The sequence below is a fragment of the Solanum lycopersicum genome, chromosome 10 (assembly GCF_036512215.1).
Source record: "Solanum lycopersicum chromosome 10, SLM_r2.1".
NCBI classification, from domain to species: Eukaryota; Viridiplantae; Streptophyta; class Magnoliopsida; order Solanales; family Solanaceae; genus Solanum; species Solanum lycopersicum.
The window spans coordinates 36,494,805-36,511,931 of record NC_090809.1 but is presented as its reverse complement, the minus strand read 5'-3'; the positions used below and the strand labels follow the sequence as shown (position 1 = coordinate 36,511,931).

At 36.6% G+C, this 17,127-nt stretch overlaps 1 protein-coding gene across 2 annotated transcripts; it reads left to right on the top strand.

The window, feature by feature from the left end:
* The first annotated feature begins 339 nt into the window (after nt 1-339).
* LOC138339064 (uncharacterized) lies at nt 340-11,157 on the top strand. Of its 2 annotated transcripts, none has more exons than XM_069290368.1 (2): nt 340-1,232; nt 7,588-11,157. In XM_069290368.1, the coding sequence occupies exon 2, from the start codon at nt 9,180-9,182 to the stop codon at nt 10,095-10,097; it is 918 nt and encodes a 305-aa protein (XP_069146469.1). In that variant the 5' UTR covers nt 340-1,232; nt 7,588-9,179; the 3' UTR covers nt 10,098-11,157. The 2 variants fall into 2 exon arrangements, with proteins under 2 accessions (XP_069146469.1, XP_069146470.1); XM_069290369.1 differs by having other exon boundaries at nt 366-1,232; nt 7,588-9,917.
* The last annotated feature ends 5,970 nt before the right edge of the window (nt 11,158-17,127 follow it).

Below are 17,127 nucleotides of genomic sequence, written 5' to 3'. Positions count from 1 at the left end.
CTACATAACTTGATTATTCCCTTTCCGGATTCGTTCCTCTTGATCTGGTTTACAAACAACAATTCATATACGGGAATCGTTGACACCAAATTTCGGTCTGATAATTTTAAAATTAATACATTTTGAGTATTTTATTTTAAATAATTCAAAATACAAGTTTTTGTCATTTAATGAAATTTATTGATAATCATCCTTTTTCTCAAAGTATTAGAATATTCATTGATTGTTATGTTTATATTATTTTGTCACAGCCAGACGTTCAAACATTTTTTCATTTCTTATATAATTATTATTTCTGTTGAATTATATTTTTACATATAATTGATTACGTTCATTACATTTTTCATATTCATTTTTTCTCTGTTATATTGTTAATATTCATTTTGATATTCTGCGCAGTCTAAAAATTCATTTAAATTTGAATCCAATTTACATACATAGATATTTTATCAATCGATAATTTTTGAGTCAACCTCAAGCCCATAACTTGGGCCCATAGTTTTCAACTCCCTGTATATGAAATAATTGGTCCATTAGGTTGTGGTGAAATAATTTTCAGAAATGGAAAGTTTCCGAAGTAGTAAAATCTTAATGAGTCTTTAATTTCTTTTTCTTTTCCGGAAGGCACCACCCAGGGATCCGGCAAAGCTCCGCCAACCAAAAACCCAAGCCATTTTTATTTTTCTTTTCGCTGTTTCAAAACATCCACAACCCAGCAGCATAGAAATGATATAAGAGCCATACTGGTTTTTTCGACGAACTTTTCTGCATTGTTTCCGGAGAGTGTTAGCTCCAGCAAACTCAGCTCACAAACAACCCAGCCCCCTTCCTTCTCTATTTTCAGCCACCGCCAGACCTCTCCTCTTCTTCCCAATACCCCACCATCCAGCTTCTTCTATGTCACTGCTCAACGCCAGAGAACCCATCTCCGGCGAACCAAATATCCACTACCAAACAAAACCCAAAACCCATTCTCCTCTCTTTCTCCTCACTACTAGTGAACCGACAAGATAAACCATTAGTTCCCCTCCCCTTTCCTTTCACGATTTTTCTTCCATTTTGCAGGTGTTTTCGACGGAGCTCGAAGCTCGACGAACCAGCAAACAGCCAACAGACCACCAGCCGCCTCTACTGTAACGGCCCAACAACAACAACACAAGGAAATCACCAGCTTAGTTCGAACACCGATAAACTCTTTCACTTTGTTCCTCTTTGTAGATCCGACCGGAGAGGTCAGTCTCCGATCATCGTTATTTTTTGACAAGATATTTATCTTGTCTTCCTCACCAATGCGTAGACAATAGTTTTGATTCAGATAACTTGTTAAATAATGGTTCATCTTTGTTCTTGTCACTATTGTGCTGTGATAATGTTGTTAAATTGATTTGGTGTGTATTTTGATTTTTTCAGCAAAGTTCTCATCACTTTTGTTTAATTTTTTAAAGTTCTTTTCTACTTTCATTTTATCTCCAGTCATCCAACTCTTTAGTTTTGGATTTGTTCCCTTTTTATTATTATATTTTATATAAATCAATATATGTGGCCTTTTGTTTTGATTATGTTACTGTCACTGTTTAATCTTGTTGATTTTTTCTTATTGTTAGTTTCTAGCTTGACTTTACTGTTTCATGATTTTAATTGTCATTTTATATTCTGAAAATAATGTGTTGTTAATTTGTTTAAGTTTGTTATATTTTTTGCATTTTAGATAGATTAATGTAAGTGATTGGTTTTTGATATATTTTATTAATTTCTCCACTTTTATACCAACATTGCTGCTCAAGTTTAATACTGATCTCATCTATTTGTTAATGATGATTATTTTTAATTTTGGTGACTATTCTAGTTTTTCTTTTTTATTTTTTTTTCTTTTCTGCATTTTTTGTATATATTTTAAAGTTTCTGTTGTTATTTTGTTGATAAATGTTTCGTCATTATTATTTTATTTGCTACTAGCTTGTGATTGATATATTTTATTTTCTTTCCACTTTTAGTATATAGCTTAGCTTTTTATGATGTAGTATATTTTTTATTTTATTTTTTAGTTGTTCCAGTTCATTTTATTTATTTCTAGTTGTTGCTAGGTATATCTCATAACATTATTTTATTATAATTGTTCTTTTGTCCATTTCGCAGTTCTATGGATACTTTTATGTTTTGAATTGACCAGACTTTAATCTTCAACAACTTGCTTCTCCTCTCTATAATCTCTTTTGCAAAATTTATGTCTCAACACAGAGAAACTCTCTGAAACAATTTCTCAAACAAAATCTTCATTACTGTCAAAAATTTGCATCTAAACCTCTTTCTAACCCGGTTCAATCATTAATTATCGAACCACTGAACCTGACTCCCTCATTGAATCTGGCTCTGATACCACTTGTTTGGACCGAAAATAAGCAGGTGTAAACGTGGAAGCTAGCAAAGCAAACCTCAAAATACCACGAGTAAGAAGACAATGAGAAATATACCAAAAGACACAAAGATTTAACGTGGTTAGGTCAATCGACTTACGTTTACAAAGAAGATGAGCAATCCACTATAAATATGAGAGTACAAAATAAAGAGAGAAAAAACCTCGACCAATTCACTCGAAATACATGGGAGGTTCACACAAGTGATAACGTATCCAACTTCTGACCCATAAATTCTCACCCTAACCAAACTTTTAAAACTCTTAAGACTACATTATGAATGCTGATTAAATTAGAAGGAACATGCATCTATTTATAGAGTCCTAAACCTTTTCCTACCAAAAAAATGATTAGTCAATTCAAAACCTTTTCTTAAAATATAAACCTATTTATGGTAAGAAATCAGGGCAAATAAAACCCAACAAAAAGAAGAGTATGATTTAATATTTTCTAAAAGACAAAATATGATTTAATATTTTTTAAAAGAGAAAGTGAGTGATAATGTCAGAAATAAGAGAGGGTAAAAAAGTTAAAGATAAAAAAATGTTCAATTTTGTTATACGGATAGACAGTGTTGATTTTTTTGAACTCCTTCAATTTTTTCTCTTTACCTTCTTTTAAGAAAAAAATGAATATATATTGTTTCACATATATTGGAGACATATACAAGTTTTATAGAAGAGTCTAAACTGTCAAGTAATGAAAAATCATTTTAAAATGTATTTTAATAATACAATTGATTGATATTTAAATTTTTTTTATTAGAACTTTAACATAAAAAAGTCAATAACGCGCCAAGCACGGATTTGTTCAGTAGATAATGAATATATTTGATTAGTTTTAATAACTTATCTTTTGTTTATATTAATTGTAAGTATAAAATAAAAAATAATAATTAACTATATCTTTCTATCTTTATTTAGTAAGTCATCAAATATTCCTCCAGTCCTATATATATGATAATTTTTTTACATTATAAATAATAAATCATCAATAAATTGACCAACTTTACAATTTCACTCTTTATTCATATTAATTAGCCTGTTGGAAAAGAAAAAAAACTTTAGATCTTCAAAATTTATTTAAACTTTCTGATGTCAATTAATTGTAGGGATAAAATAGGAAAAATATATTTGATCTTATCCTAATTTAGTAAGTGATTAAGTAGTATGAGACACATATTTTACGGAGGTTATAATGATCACTAGGGTTGTTCATTGTTGTGGTTAAGAAATCAAATTGAACTGCAATTTGAACCAAATCAATTAAAAAAATCGACACTTGGTTTGATTTGATTAGGTATGATTTTAAATTTTAAAAAATTGATACTACTTAGTTTGATTTTGATTTTACTAAAAAATAACTGCAAAAATAATCAAACTGAACCGATAAATTATATATGTAAATTCTATAATTTTTTAAATATTCTTCTTATATAAAATATAAATATTTTATTAATTTTAAGGAACTTAAGTCTTTAACGTTACTAATATCTCATGTCCAACACTTGAATTAGCCCATCTATTACAATCACAAGTCCAATTCTATAAAAATTTATTATTTTAGTATTTACCTAGTATACATTTCATAAAATAGTTGAACCTTCTTTTAATTGATCCACTTTGTTCATCTAATGACAACTTTAATATTATTTAATTGGTTATTGAACCAACAATAATTTTTCAGTGAATTGTTCATGTACTACGTTTTGTGTCTGTCAAGAAATGTATGTCCTCAAAAATATATTATATTCAAACTGAAAAAATCAGAAAAAATAGAACCAACAAACCAAACCAAACTATCAATAACTAAATCAACGTTTATTTTTTTCGCTTGATTTGGTTTTAGATATTTAAAAAAACTAATTAGGTTGTTTTGGTTTTACTTTTAACCAATAACTGATTCAAACAAAATGACGAACACTCCTAATTTTTTATTACGTATGTACGTGAGTTGATGACATCAATAATAAAAGAATTTCTTCATGTGAAACAACGAAACTATAAAAAGGAATCTTAACTTTTCTTAAGGATCACTGCAAAAGTACATATATTTTTTTTTAACAGAAGATTCATTTACCAATTATTTCTAGTGTAAGTATGTAAGAAATATCAAATAATTTTACTATTCGATGTAATAATATTTGCAAAAAGTAATCTCTCTATCAAAATAATGTAAAAAAATTCTCCACCAAAATAATTTTTGTGCATGAATTGAGTAAAAACTCCGAAGGAATTAACTCTTGTCCTGATTAGTGAAACAAATAATCAACTTCTCGTAGAATATTCATAAATGGCATATGGACATCAATTGAGAAAAATAATAAAATAAACGGAAAAGGGTCTAAAATACCATTGAAGTATTGAAAATGGTACAAAATTATCCTTCATCCACCTATTGGCTCCAAAATGCCATTTTCATCCACCTATTGGCTCCAAAATACCCTTGTCATCCACCTTTGGGTTCTAAATTGACCACTTTTTTTAATTGTTTTAAAATTGAACTCTTTAAATATTTTTAAAATATTTGGCGTTCAACTATTGGTTATAATTTTAATATATTAATATAATTTATAAACCAACCCACTACCCACTCATTACTAACTAAACCTCACCCAATTAATAATCCAATTATAGTATCAAAATCGTCATAAACACTACTAAACCACGATGAAATTATAGATTCTTGAAAATGACATCCAAAATTATTCGAGTCCGAATCGAAGCCCCAATAAAATTTAGGTTGAGCCGCTTATTTAAGAGAAAACTTTCTTTCAAAATTGAATTAGAAATTTATGATTAAAGGTAAAGAAGTAATGCATCCCGAATTAATTCATGCACTTTTTTTAAATATAATTTTATAAATATTTATAATTTGCTTTAAAACATTTAATATATTATTTTGAATAAAAGTTATCTATGAAGTAACATCACATAATTGAGACGTAAGAATAATTAAGATGAATATAATCAGATTTTAAGTTTATCGGTAATTTTTATTTAGCCAATTGAATGTATGATAATTTACTTCTATAGATATTTTCGCCTCAAATTTTTAAAAACATTCAATTGGCAATAGCTTGCATTAATAATTTGACAGGTTTATTAATTTAGAGGGGTTTAATTAGTAATGGATGGGTAGTGGATTGATGTATACATTATACTAATAACTTAAATTATAACAAATAGTTGAGCATCACATATTTTAAAAAATATTTAAATAGTTTAAATATAAAACCGTTAAATAAGTTGTCAATATTGAACTAAAAGGTGGATGACAAGGGTAATTGTGGACCCAATAGGTGGGTTAGAAGGGTATCTTGGAGCCAATAGGTGGATGGAGGATAATTTTATACTATTTGTAATACTTTAAGGATATTTTAGGCTCTTTTCTGTAAAATAAAAGAAGAAGTTGAGGGAAAAAATCACCTATTAAAACTGTAGGAAAAGTAAAATAATTGAAAGTATAACTATTATAAAATTAAAGAGTATAAATATTAACTAAAATTAAATAAAAACATGTTCATATTATGCCAAAAAACAATTAGGCTACCTGATGCACATTTATATTAATAAATAAAATAAGGTACAAAAATATTGTGTATATGTAACGACCTGTTTAGTCGTTTTGAGCAGCAGATTTTATTTCTGGAAAAACAGGCTGAGGCGACGGACCCCACGACGGACCGTCATGGGCACGACGGACCGTCGCAGGGTCTCGTTTCAAAACACTTAGAAAATCTGAAATTGGGTACTGAAAATCGACTCTCTGAACTTCGTGACGGAATGGCAGGACGGACCGTCACAGACTCTTCAGAGAAATTGAGTCTCTGAACTCTGTGACGGGCAGCAGGACGGACTGTCGCAGGCACGACGAGCCGTCACAGGCACGACGGGCCGTCACAGGCTGCGTAATCCCAGTTCGGGTCGGATTTCTTTATACGTTTTAAGGGACGTTTTTGACTATTCCTGCCTTAATTATAAAGTTAGTGAGTGAATGTTAATAAGTCTAATTACTTGGGGGTTAAAAGATTTAACCTTAAGTTAATTAGTGGGTATTATTGCCATCTTTTATTTTTAATTATATACTAATTAGGGTAAAAGAAAGAGGGTTTGAATAAAGAAAATAGAAAGAACAAGAAGAGAGAGAGAGGGTCGATCGAGAAGGGGAAACACAAAGCTTTGGAGAAAATTTGCTTGCTTGATCACTAATCTTCGGTGGAGGTAGGTTATGGTTTTCATGCTATTCGTAGTAAACTCTTAATAGCGAACGATATGTGTTAGTAGTATTGTAAACCTTTCTATATGCTCAATTGTATGCTTGCATGAATGATGTGATTATGTAATTATGAATAAATAAGCATGATGAAGCTATTGAAATCTCAAATCTTGAAAAGAAACCCTAATCTACTTTGCTAATGATGATGCCTTGGTATAAAAGAAGGCTTGATGAACGAAAGTAGTGAGATTAGGGGATCGGGTGCCACGTTCCGGTACCAGGATAGAATATGGATCAGGTGCCACATTCCGGTACCAGGATAGTATATGAGGATCGGAGTGTCACGTTCCGACACCAGGATAGAATATGGATCGGGTGCCACGTTTCGGTACCAGGATAGTATATGAGGATCGGAGTGTCACGTTCCGACACCAGGATAGTATATGGATCGGGTGCCACGTTCCGATACCAGGATAGAATATATGGATCGGGTGTCACGTTCCGACACCACGATAGTATATGGATCGGGTGCCACGTTCCGGTACCAGGATATAATATATGGATCGAGTGTCACGTTCTGACACCAGGATAGAATGAGGATCGGAGTGTCACGTTCCGACACCAGGATAGTATATCGAGGAGCGGAGTGTCACGTACCGACACGAGGGGAATAAAGATAATGAATCTTAAAAGATGTAAATATATTCAATCTAATGAACCGAATTCCCAAATAAGTATGATGAGGAGGTGTGAGTCGTCATTGATGTGCTTGGTGTTGTAACCAAGGGTTATGGTAACTGTAAATGCTGCATGTGAAGGATATTAGTCGATTTTATGATATTGCTTAATATATACTGTTTTCTATTTTGAGTTGGCCGATGATATCTACTCAGTACCCGTGTTTGTACTGACCCCCTACTTTTATGTTTTCTTCTTTGTTATTTGTGGAGTGCAGCAAACGTGCCGTCGTCTTCAACTCAACAGTAATTCTAGCCAGTCTTCGTCACACTGGATCTTCAGGGTGAGCTAATGCTTCTAGCTTGGACTGGACTTTCTCCCTCTTGTCTTGATGCCTCGAAGTTCCGGCATGGACTAGCTTTTACTTGTTTTAGCATTTAGAATACTCTTAGTTTAGTCATTTGATCATAGATGTTCTTGTGGTGATGACTTCCAGATTTTGGGGATAATGATAAGTTTTGAGTTATAGAAGTTGATTATTGATTTTGTTAATGAGTTTTAAGTCTTCCGCATTGTTTTCTATTTATTATGATTGAAATGTTAAGGTTTAGATTGGTTGGTTCGCTCACATAGGAGGGTAAGTGTGGGTGCCAGTCGCGATCCGGTTTTGGGTCGTGACAAACTTGGTATCAGAGCATTAGGTTCGTTGGTCTCATCACACAAGAACGAGTCTAGTAGAGTCTTAAGGAACGTTAGGGGGACGCCTTTACTTTTCTTTGAGAGGCTATAAGACTTTAGGAAAATTCCATTCTTTCTTTCTTTCTTTCGTGCTATTACTTGGGTCCAATTGGTATCTAGGTGATACAAATTGGTATCTGACCATCTTCACTCTATTTCGCAGATGGTTAGAACTAGAGCACTGACTGCGCCAACATCAACATCGGCAAGACAAGAAGCGTCTGAGCCAGCCACTGGGGTTGTAGCTCGAGGAAGAGCAACGACAAGAGGTCGTGGTAGAGGTCGCGGGAGGACGTCCTCTAGAGGAAGAGGACGAGCACCTAGCCCGTCTGATACTAGGGCAGTGACTCCTCCACCGACTGAGGAAGTGGTAAGAGAAGGGGAGTACGGGGAGAATGAACAAGTGCAGAATGAGGAATTGCCATTCCAACCTACCCCATTGATGATCAATCAGGTTCTTGCTTATCTTAGCGGGTTATCTGATCAAGGCCAGACACCTCCAGTGTTTTCTGCACCAGCACCTCAGGTTCCGGAGGTACAACATGCGGCTACTGTGGCTCCCCGCATGGATGCCTCACTGGAAATAGGCACATTTCCACGTCTGACTACTGGGCCTATAATGACAAATGATCAGCATGAACTTTTAAGTAAGTTCTTGAAATTGAAACCTCCAGTCTTCAAGGGTGCTGAATCTGAGGATGCTTACGATTTTCTGGTTGACTGTCATGAGCTACTACACAAGATGGGTATAGTAGAACGGTTTGGTGTTGAGTTCGTGAGTTATCAGTTTCAAGGGAACGCCAAAATGTGGTGGCGGTCACATGTTGAGTGTCAACCAACAGAGGCGCCACCTATGACTTGGGCCTCATTCTCTAGCTTGTTTATAGAGAAGTATATCCCCCGGACTTTGAGGGATAGGAAAAGGGATGAATTCTTGAGCCTAGAGCAAGGTAGGATGTGGGTCAATGCATATGAGGCTAAGTTTCGTGCACTACCAGATATGCCACTCAACTTTGTTTCAGTCCACAAGAGCGGATTCGTCGTTTTGTGAAGGGGTTGAGGTCAGAGTTGCGGATTTTAGCCTTACAGGTAGCGACTACGGCAAAGTCCTTCCAAGAGGTGGTAGACTTCATGATAGAGGTGGAGGGAGTGAAGCCAGATGACTTCCCCATGGCAACTACATCAAAAAGGTTTAGAAAGGGAGGTGAGTTTAATGGTTCTTACTCTAGAGGACAAGGTTCCGGAGGTTACTCAGTCCGACCAATTCAGTCTTCACTACAGACTGTAGTTGGGGGTCCACCTCAGACCGGTCAACACTTCTCTGAGAGACCTATGCATGAACCCAGAGAGTGCTATGGATGTGGGGAGATTGGACATATTAAGAGATATTGTCCAAAACAGAGTTACAGACCTCCAAATGTTAGAGGTAGAGGTGGTCATGGTAGAGGCCGTTATTCTGGAGGACGTGGTGGTCGAGGTAATGGTGGTCACCAGAACGGCCGAGGTGATGGGCAACCTGGAGCCACTACATCACAACATGGTAGGGGCAACGGGCAGACAAATGAAAGGGCCCATTGTTATGCTTTCCCTGGGAGATCTGAAGCGGAGACATCTGATGCTGTCATCACAGGTAATCTTTCGGTTTGTGATTGCATGGCTTCTGTATTGTTTGATCCTGGATCCACATTTTCTTATGTATCTTCCTCATTTGCTAATGGTCTAAATTTACATTGTGAATTACTTGATATGCCTATTCGTGTTTCTACTCCGGTGGGTGAATCTATGGTAGTTGAAAAAGTATATAGGTCTTGTTTGGTGAACTTTGTGAGGAGCAACACTTATGTAGATTTGGTTATCTTAGAAATGGTTGATTTTGATTTAATTCTGGGTATGACTTGGCTTTCTCCGAATTTTGCAATCTTGGATTGTAAGGCTAAAACGGTGACGTTAGCCAAGCCTGGGACAGATCCGTTAGTGTGGGAGGGTAACTACACTTCCAGTCCGGTGCGTATCATCTCCTTTCTTCGTGCTAAGAAGATGGTTAGTTAAGGGTGTTTAGCTTTCTTGGAACATCTCAAGGATGACACTACCCAAATACCTTCGATTGAGTCGGTTTCGGTGGTCCGTGAGTTTCTGGATATGTTCCCTGCAGATCTTCCTGGTATGCCACCAGCAGGGATATTGACTTCTGTATTGATCTTGAACCGGGTACTCGCCCCATTTCTATACCCCCTTATAGAATGGCTCCCGCGGAGTTAAGAGAGTTAAAAGCCCAACTTCAAGAGTTGTTGAACAAAGGCTTCATTAGACCAAGTGCATCTCCTTGGGGTGCTCCGGTTTTGTTTGTAAAGAAGAAGGATGGAGTTTTCGGATGTGCATAGAGTACCGGCAGTTGAACAAGGTAACCATAAAGAACAAGTATCCTCTTCCTCGCATTGATGACTTGTTCGATCAGTTACAAGGTGCTTGTGTCTTCTTAAAGATTGACTTGAGATCCGGTTATCATCAATTGAAAATACGGGCAACGGATGTGCCAAAGACCACTTTTAGAACCAGGTATGGGCATTACGAATTTGTAGTGATGTCTTTTGGTCTTACGAATGCCCCTGCTGTGTTCATGAGTTTGATGAATGGATTTTTAAGCCATATTTGGATCTCTTTGTGATCGTATTTATTGATGATATACTGATATACTCTAAAAGTAAGGAGGAACATGAGGAGCATTTGAGAATGTTATTGGAAATGTTGAGGGAGAAAAAGCTTTATGCCAAGTTCTCTAAGTGTGAGTTTTGGCTAGATGTAGTGTCCTTCTTGGGGCAAGTGGTTTCTAAGGATGGAGTGATGGTAGATCCTTCTAAGATTGAGACAGTGAAGAATTGGGTAAGACCTACTAATATGTCAGAAATAAGGAGTTTTGTTGGTTTAGCTAGCTATTACCGGCGATTTGTCAAGGGATTCTCTTCCATTGCTTCCCAATTGACGAACTTGACTAAGCAAAATGTTCCATTTGTATGGTCGGATGAGTGTGAGGAAATCTTTCAGAAGCTCAAGACTCTGTTGACTACGGCACCAATTCTCACCTTGCCAGTGGAAGGTAAGAATTTCACTGTCTATTGTGATGCATCCTATTCGGGTTTGGGTGTAGTACTAATGCAAGAGAAGAATGTGATTGCTTATGCTTCAAGACAATTAAAAGTGCATGAACGTAACTATCCAACTCATGATTTGGAATTGGCCGCGGTAGTGTTTGCATTAAAGCAATGGAGACACTATTTATATGGGGTTAAGTGTGAGGTCTATACGGGTCATCGTAGCCTACAGTATGTCTTTACTCAGAAAGATTTGAACTTGAGACAGAGGAGATGGATGGAACTACTGAAGGACTACGACATCACTATTTTGTATCATCCGGGGAAGGAGAATTTGTAGCGGATGCTTTAAGTAGAAAAGCGGGAAGCATGGGAAGTCTAGCTCACTTGCAAGCTTCTAGACGCCCATTGGCTAGAGAAGTTCAGATTCTGGCTAACGACCTTATGAGGTTAGAAGTAAATGAGAAGGGAGGATTGTTAGCTTGTGTGGAGGCAAGATCCTCCTTCCTTGACAAGATTAAGGGAAAGCAGTTTAATGATGAAAAATTGATCCGGATCCGAGATAAAGTGTTGCAAGGAGAGGCTAAAGAAGCAACAATCGATGAGGAAGGTGTTTTGAGGATTAAGGGAAGGGTATGTGTACCCCGCGTCGATGATTTAATCAACACTATTCTTATAGAGGCTCATAGTTCAAGGTATTCGATACATCCGGGTGCAACCAAGATGTACCATGAACTAAAACAACACTTTTGGTGGAGTAGAATGAAGCGTGATATTGTGGATTTTATTGCCAAATGTCCAAACTGTCAACAAGTAAAGTATGAACACCAAAGGCCTAGAGGAACACTTCAGAGAATGCCCATTCCTGAATGGAAGTGGGAAAGGATTGCAATGGATTTCGTTGTTGGTCTTCCAAAGACATTGGGAAAGTTTGACTCTATTTGGGTAATTGTTGATAGGTTAACTAAGTCTGCTCACTTCATTTCGGTCAAGGTGACTTACAATGCAGAGAAGTTAGCCAAACTTTACATCTCGGAAGTGGTGCGATTGCATGGGGTTCCACTTTCCATTATATCAGATAGAGGTACGCAGTTTACTTCTAAGTTTTGGAAAACATTTCATGCGGAATTGGGTACTTGGTTGGACCTTAGTACTGCGTTCCATCCTCAGACCGATAGTCAGTCTGAGCGAACGATTCAAGTGTTGGAGGATATGCTTCGTGCATGTGTGATAGAATTTGGTGGTCAGTGGGATAGCTTCTTACCCTTAGCAGAGTTCTCCTACAATAATAGCTATCACTCAAGCATTAATATGGCCCCATTTGAGGCACTAGATGGGAGGAGATGTAGGTCTCCCATTGGGTGGTTTGATGCATTTGAGGTTAGACCTTGGGGTACTGACCTTTTGAGGGATTCATTGGAGAAACTGAGATATATTCAAGAAAAGCTTCTAGCGGCGCAAAGTAGACAGAAGGAGTATGCAGATCGGAAGGTTAGAGACTTGGAGTTTACGGAGGGTGAACAAGTCTTGTTGAAGGTTTCGCCAATGAAAGGGGTGATGCGGTTTGGAAAAAGGGGTAAACTAAGCCCAAGGTATATTGGTCCCTTTGAGGTTCTGAAGCGCATTGGGGAGGTGGCTTTTGAGTTGGCCTTGCCTCCAGGGCTGTCCGGAGTGCATCCGGTATTCCATGTGTCGATGTTCAAAAGATACCATGGGGATGGAAACTATATTATTCGTTTGGATTCAGTCTTGCTTGATGAAAATTTGACTTATGAGGAGGAGCCTGTTGCCATTCTAGATAGAGAAATTCGCAATTTGAGATCAAGGGAGATTGCATCCATCAAAGTTCAATGGAAGAATCGACCCGTTGAAAAAGCCACTTGGGAGAAGGAGGCAGATATGCGAGAAAGATACCCACATCTGTTTACAGATTCAGGTACTCCTTTTCGCCCTTGTTTTCCTTCTTGAGATCGTTCGGGGACGAACGATGGGTAAATTGGTATGTATTGTAACGACCTGTTTAGTCGTTTTGAGCAGCAGATTTTATTTCTGGAAAAACAGGCTGAGGCGACGGATCCCACGACGGACCGTCATGGGAACGACGGACCGTCGCAGGGTCTCGTTTCAAAACACTTAGAAAATCTGAAATTGAGTACTGAAAATCGATTCTCTGAACTTTGTGACGGAATGGCAGGACGGACCGTCACAGACTCTTCAGAGAAATTGAGTCTCTGAAGTCTGTGACGGGCAGCAGGACGGACCGTCGCAGGCACGACGGGCCGTCACAGGCTGCGTAATCCCAGTTTGGGTCGAATTTTTTTATACGTTTTAAGGGACGTTTTTGACTATTCCTGCCTTAATTATAAAGTTAGTGGGTTAACGTTAATAAGTCTAATTACTTGGGGGTTAAAAGAGTTAACCTTAAGTTAATTAGTGGGGTATTATTGCCATCTTTTATTCTTAATTATATACTAATTAGGGTAAAATAAAGAGGGTTTGAATAAAGAAAATAGAAAGAACAAGAAGAGAGAGAGAGGGTCGATCGAGAAGGGGAAACACAAAGCTTTGGAGAAAATTTGCTTGCTTGATCACTAATCTTTGGTGGAGGTAGGTTATGGTTTTCATGCTATTCGTAGTAAACTCTTAATAGCGAACGATATGTGTTAGTAGTATTGTAAACCCTTCTATATGCTTAATTGTATGCTTGCATGAATGATGTGATTATGTAATTATGAATAAATAAACATGATGAAGCTATTGAAATCTCAAATCTTGAAAAGAAACCCTTATCTACTTTGTTAATGATGATGCCTTGGTATAAAAGAAGGCTTGATGAACGAAAGTAGTGAGATTAGGGGATCGGGTGCCACGTTCCGGTACCAGGATAGAATATGGATCGGGTGCCACGTTCTGGTACCAGGATAGTATATGAGGATCGGAGTGTCACGTTTCGACACCAGGATAGAATATGGATCGGGTGCCACGTTCCGGTACCAGGATAGTATATGAGGATCAGAGTGTCATGTTCCGACACCAAGATAGTATATGGATCGGGTGCCACGTTCCGGTACAAGGATAGAATATATGGATCGGGTGTCACGTTCCGACACCACGATAGTATATGGATCGGGTGCCACGTTCCGGTACTAGGATAGAATATATGGATCGGGTGTCACATTCCAACACCAGGATAGAATGAGGATCGGAGTGTCACGTTCCAACACCAGGATAGTATATCGAGGAACGGAGTGTCACGTACTGACACGAGGGGAATAAAGATAATGAATCTTGAAAGATGTTAATATATTTAATCTAATGAATCGAATTCCCAAATAAGTATGATGAGGAGGTGTGAGTCCTAATTGATGTGCTTGGTGTTGTAACCAAGGGTTATGGTAACTGTAAATGCTGCATGTGAAGGATATTAGTCGATTTTATGATATTGCTTAATATATACTATTTTCTATTTTGAGTTGGCCGATGATATCTACTCAGTACCCGTGTTTGTACTGACCCCCTACTTTTATGTTTTCTTCTTTGTTATTTGTGGAGTGCAGCAAACGTGCCGTCGTCTTCAACTCAACAGTAATTCTAGCCAGTCTTCGTCACACCGGATCTTCAGGGTGAGCTAATGCTTCTAGCTTGGACTGGACTTTCTTCCTCTTGTCTTGATGCCTCGAAGTTCCGACATGGACTAGCTTTTAGTTGTTTTAGCTTTTAGAATACTCTTAGTTTAGTCATTTGATCATAGATGTTCTTGTGGTGATGACTTCCAGATTTTGGGGATAATGATAAGTTTTGAGTTATAGAAGTTGATTATTGATTTTGTTAATGAGTTTTAAGTCTTCCGCATTGTTTTCTATTTATTATGTTAGAAATGTTAAGGTTTAGATTGGTTGGTTCGCTCACATAGGAGGGTAAGTGTGGGTGCCAGTCGCGATCCGATTTTGGGTCGTGACAGTATATGTAATGACCCAAAAGCTCCTCTTTAGAGTTTTGAATATTTGTTTAACTTAAGTTAATTAATCGATACTTTATGGGCTAAAGTGATAATTTATTTAAGACCCTATACTATTTAACCTTTATTTAATAAAATATGTGGGTAAAATCTATCACAATTAGTACTTAATAAATTCATAAAAGGAAAAGAAGAAAGGAGAAATTGGGAACGGAAGAAGGGTTGCCGACGGCTTCAGGTATGAACTAAAGTGTTCATTTTTTTCTTCTTACGTAGCATTAATTGCTCTTCTGCAGACGATTCTATCAATTTTTATACATATGCACATAACAATATTATATTATTATATGAATGGAAAAATGAGAATTGAAACAAGGAATTTGGCAGTGGCATACGTATTGATGTTGGGTAGGAATATGATTGATTTATATAAGTCTAATCATTGTCCAATGATGACCTAATAATTGGATAATAATGCCTAATCATTGGACATGATTGTGGAGTGAATAATTTATTGAATTAATGTTTATAGATGAACATTAGAAATATGTTAATCTGCAAATTGTTTTGAGGCACATATGATATTAGTTAATTGTTTAGTTATCACATTATGGTTAAAGTTTTGATATATCGGTATATAATTTAAATAATAGATGAATAAAATTTTGTGAGTACCATTTAAATTATGACGTAGGAAAAATTTGGGATGCAATCCTAAACATGAAACTTGAAAAATATAATAGTTGAAATGATAGTTGGCATCAAGAATTACGAACTTGATTATAAATTTGGGGTGAAATTTTATGTCAAGATTAAACACACAAAAGTGTGAGTGTTATTAGTTCTGAAACCTTATTGTGAATATATATACTTGCATAGATTGCATCGATTTGGAAGCTCAACGGAAAGGGAAGGCTCAAGTCTCAAAGTTATTATTCGAGTGGTTAAGGCAAGTGGATTTCTAAACTCTTGTTAAGCGTATGAAATTCTTGTATCTTCTTGTGTGATGTTGAGAATGATTTGGAGACTTGTTGCTTATTTGTTGGTTCTGTATTCCTTGTTGTAAATTGCGCTCTGGTATCAAAATGGTTATCTCCTCATTTTCATTTGAGCATGTCATTTATATTGTATCTGAGACATGGTTGTGGTAAGAGGATGTACCATTTCGAGGGTCGTATCGCGCGATGCAATGGATATCATATTTCGAGGGAGGTATCGCGCGCCGCGAAGGTTATTGTTATCGAGGGTCGTGTCGTGCGCCGCAACAGATGCATGGACAGATATGTCCCCCATGGGTCCCGGACTGAGAGACAACGGGTGTGTATCATTAAGAAAGACATGCATCACTATATTTGACATTACATCTCATGGCATTGCACATTTTATTATTGATGAACTTGAACACGTGCTTTGCTGATCTTGTGATTGTTTCTCTGTGAAGCTTGTGACTATTGAATATTGAGCTGTTATTGAGAATGTGTAAGCTGATAGAGTGTGGTAATTGAGTTGTGTGTTTGGTAAACTGTAAACTATTAGGCTGTAGTGTGGAGGTTTAGATAGGGTGTAAGGAGTACCCGTATTTTGTTCACTTAACTTGTGTTTAGAGGTTTGCTTGTTGGGTAGCGCGTTGTTTGGTACTCACCCCTTGCTTCTATAAATTTTTTTGTAGGTTACGAGCCAGGATCTTCTTGATACCTGTCATTCTTTTCGTTTCCGAGGCATCTTGTGGAGGGTTGTGAGGTAGCTGCTCGTCATCTCAGCGAACTTTCCTACTCTAGTTTATGATTTTGTTTTTACTTGAAAGACAACTTCATTTTAGACTTCTATTTTGTTCCAATTCTAATATTTACATTAGAAGTTCTTCATGCTTTCTTTAGTGGCCAAATGATTCCTAAGTACTTCTCTCATTCTTGCATTGTGTTGCTCCCTAAAGTGAATAATCCAAACAAACTTACAGAATTTAGGCCAATAAGTCTAAGTAACTTCACTAGTAAGATTATATCTAAACTAGTAAGTAATAGACTTAGCCCTA

Coding starts and splice junctions, on each gene's coding strand:
- LOC138339064 (XM_069290368.1), top strand. CDS start 9,180: ATGATAGAGGTGGAGGGAGTGAAGCCAGATGACTTCCCCATGGCAACT.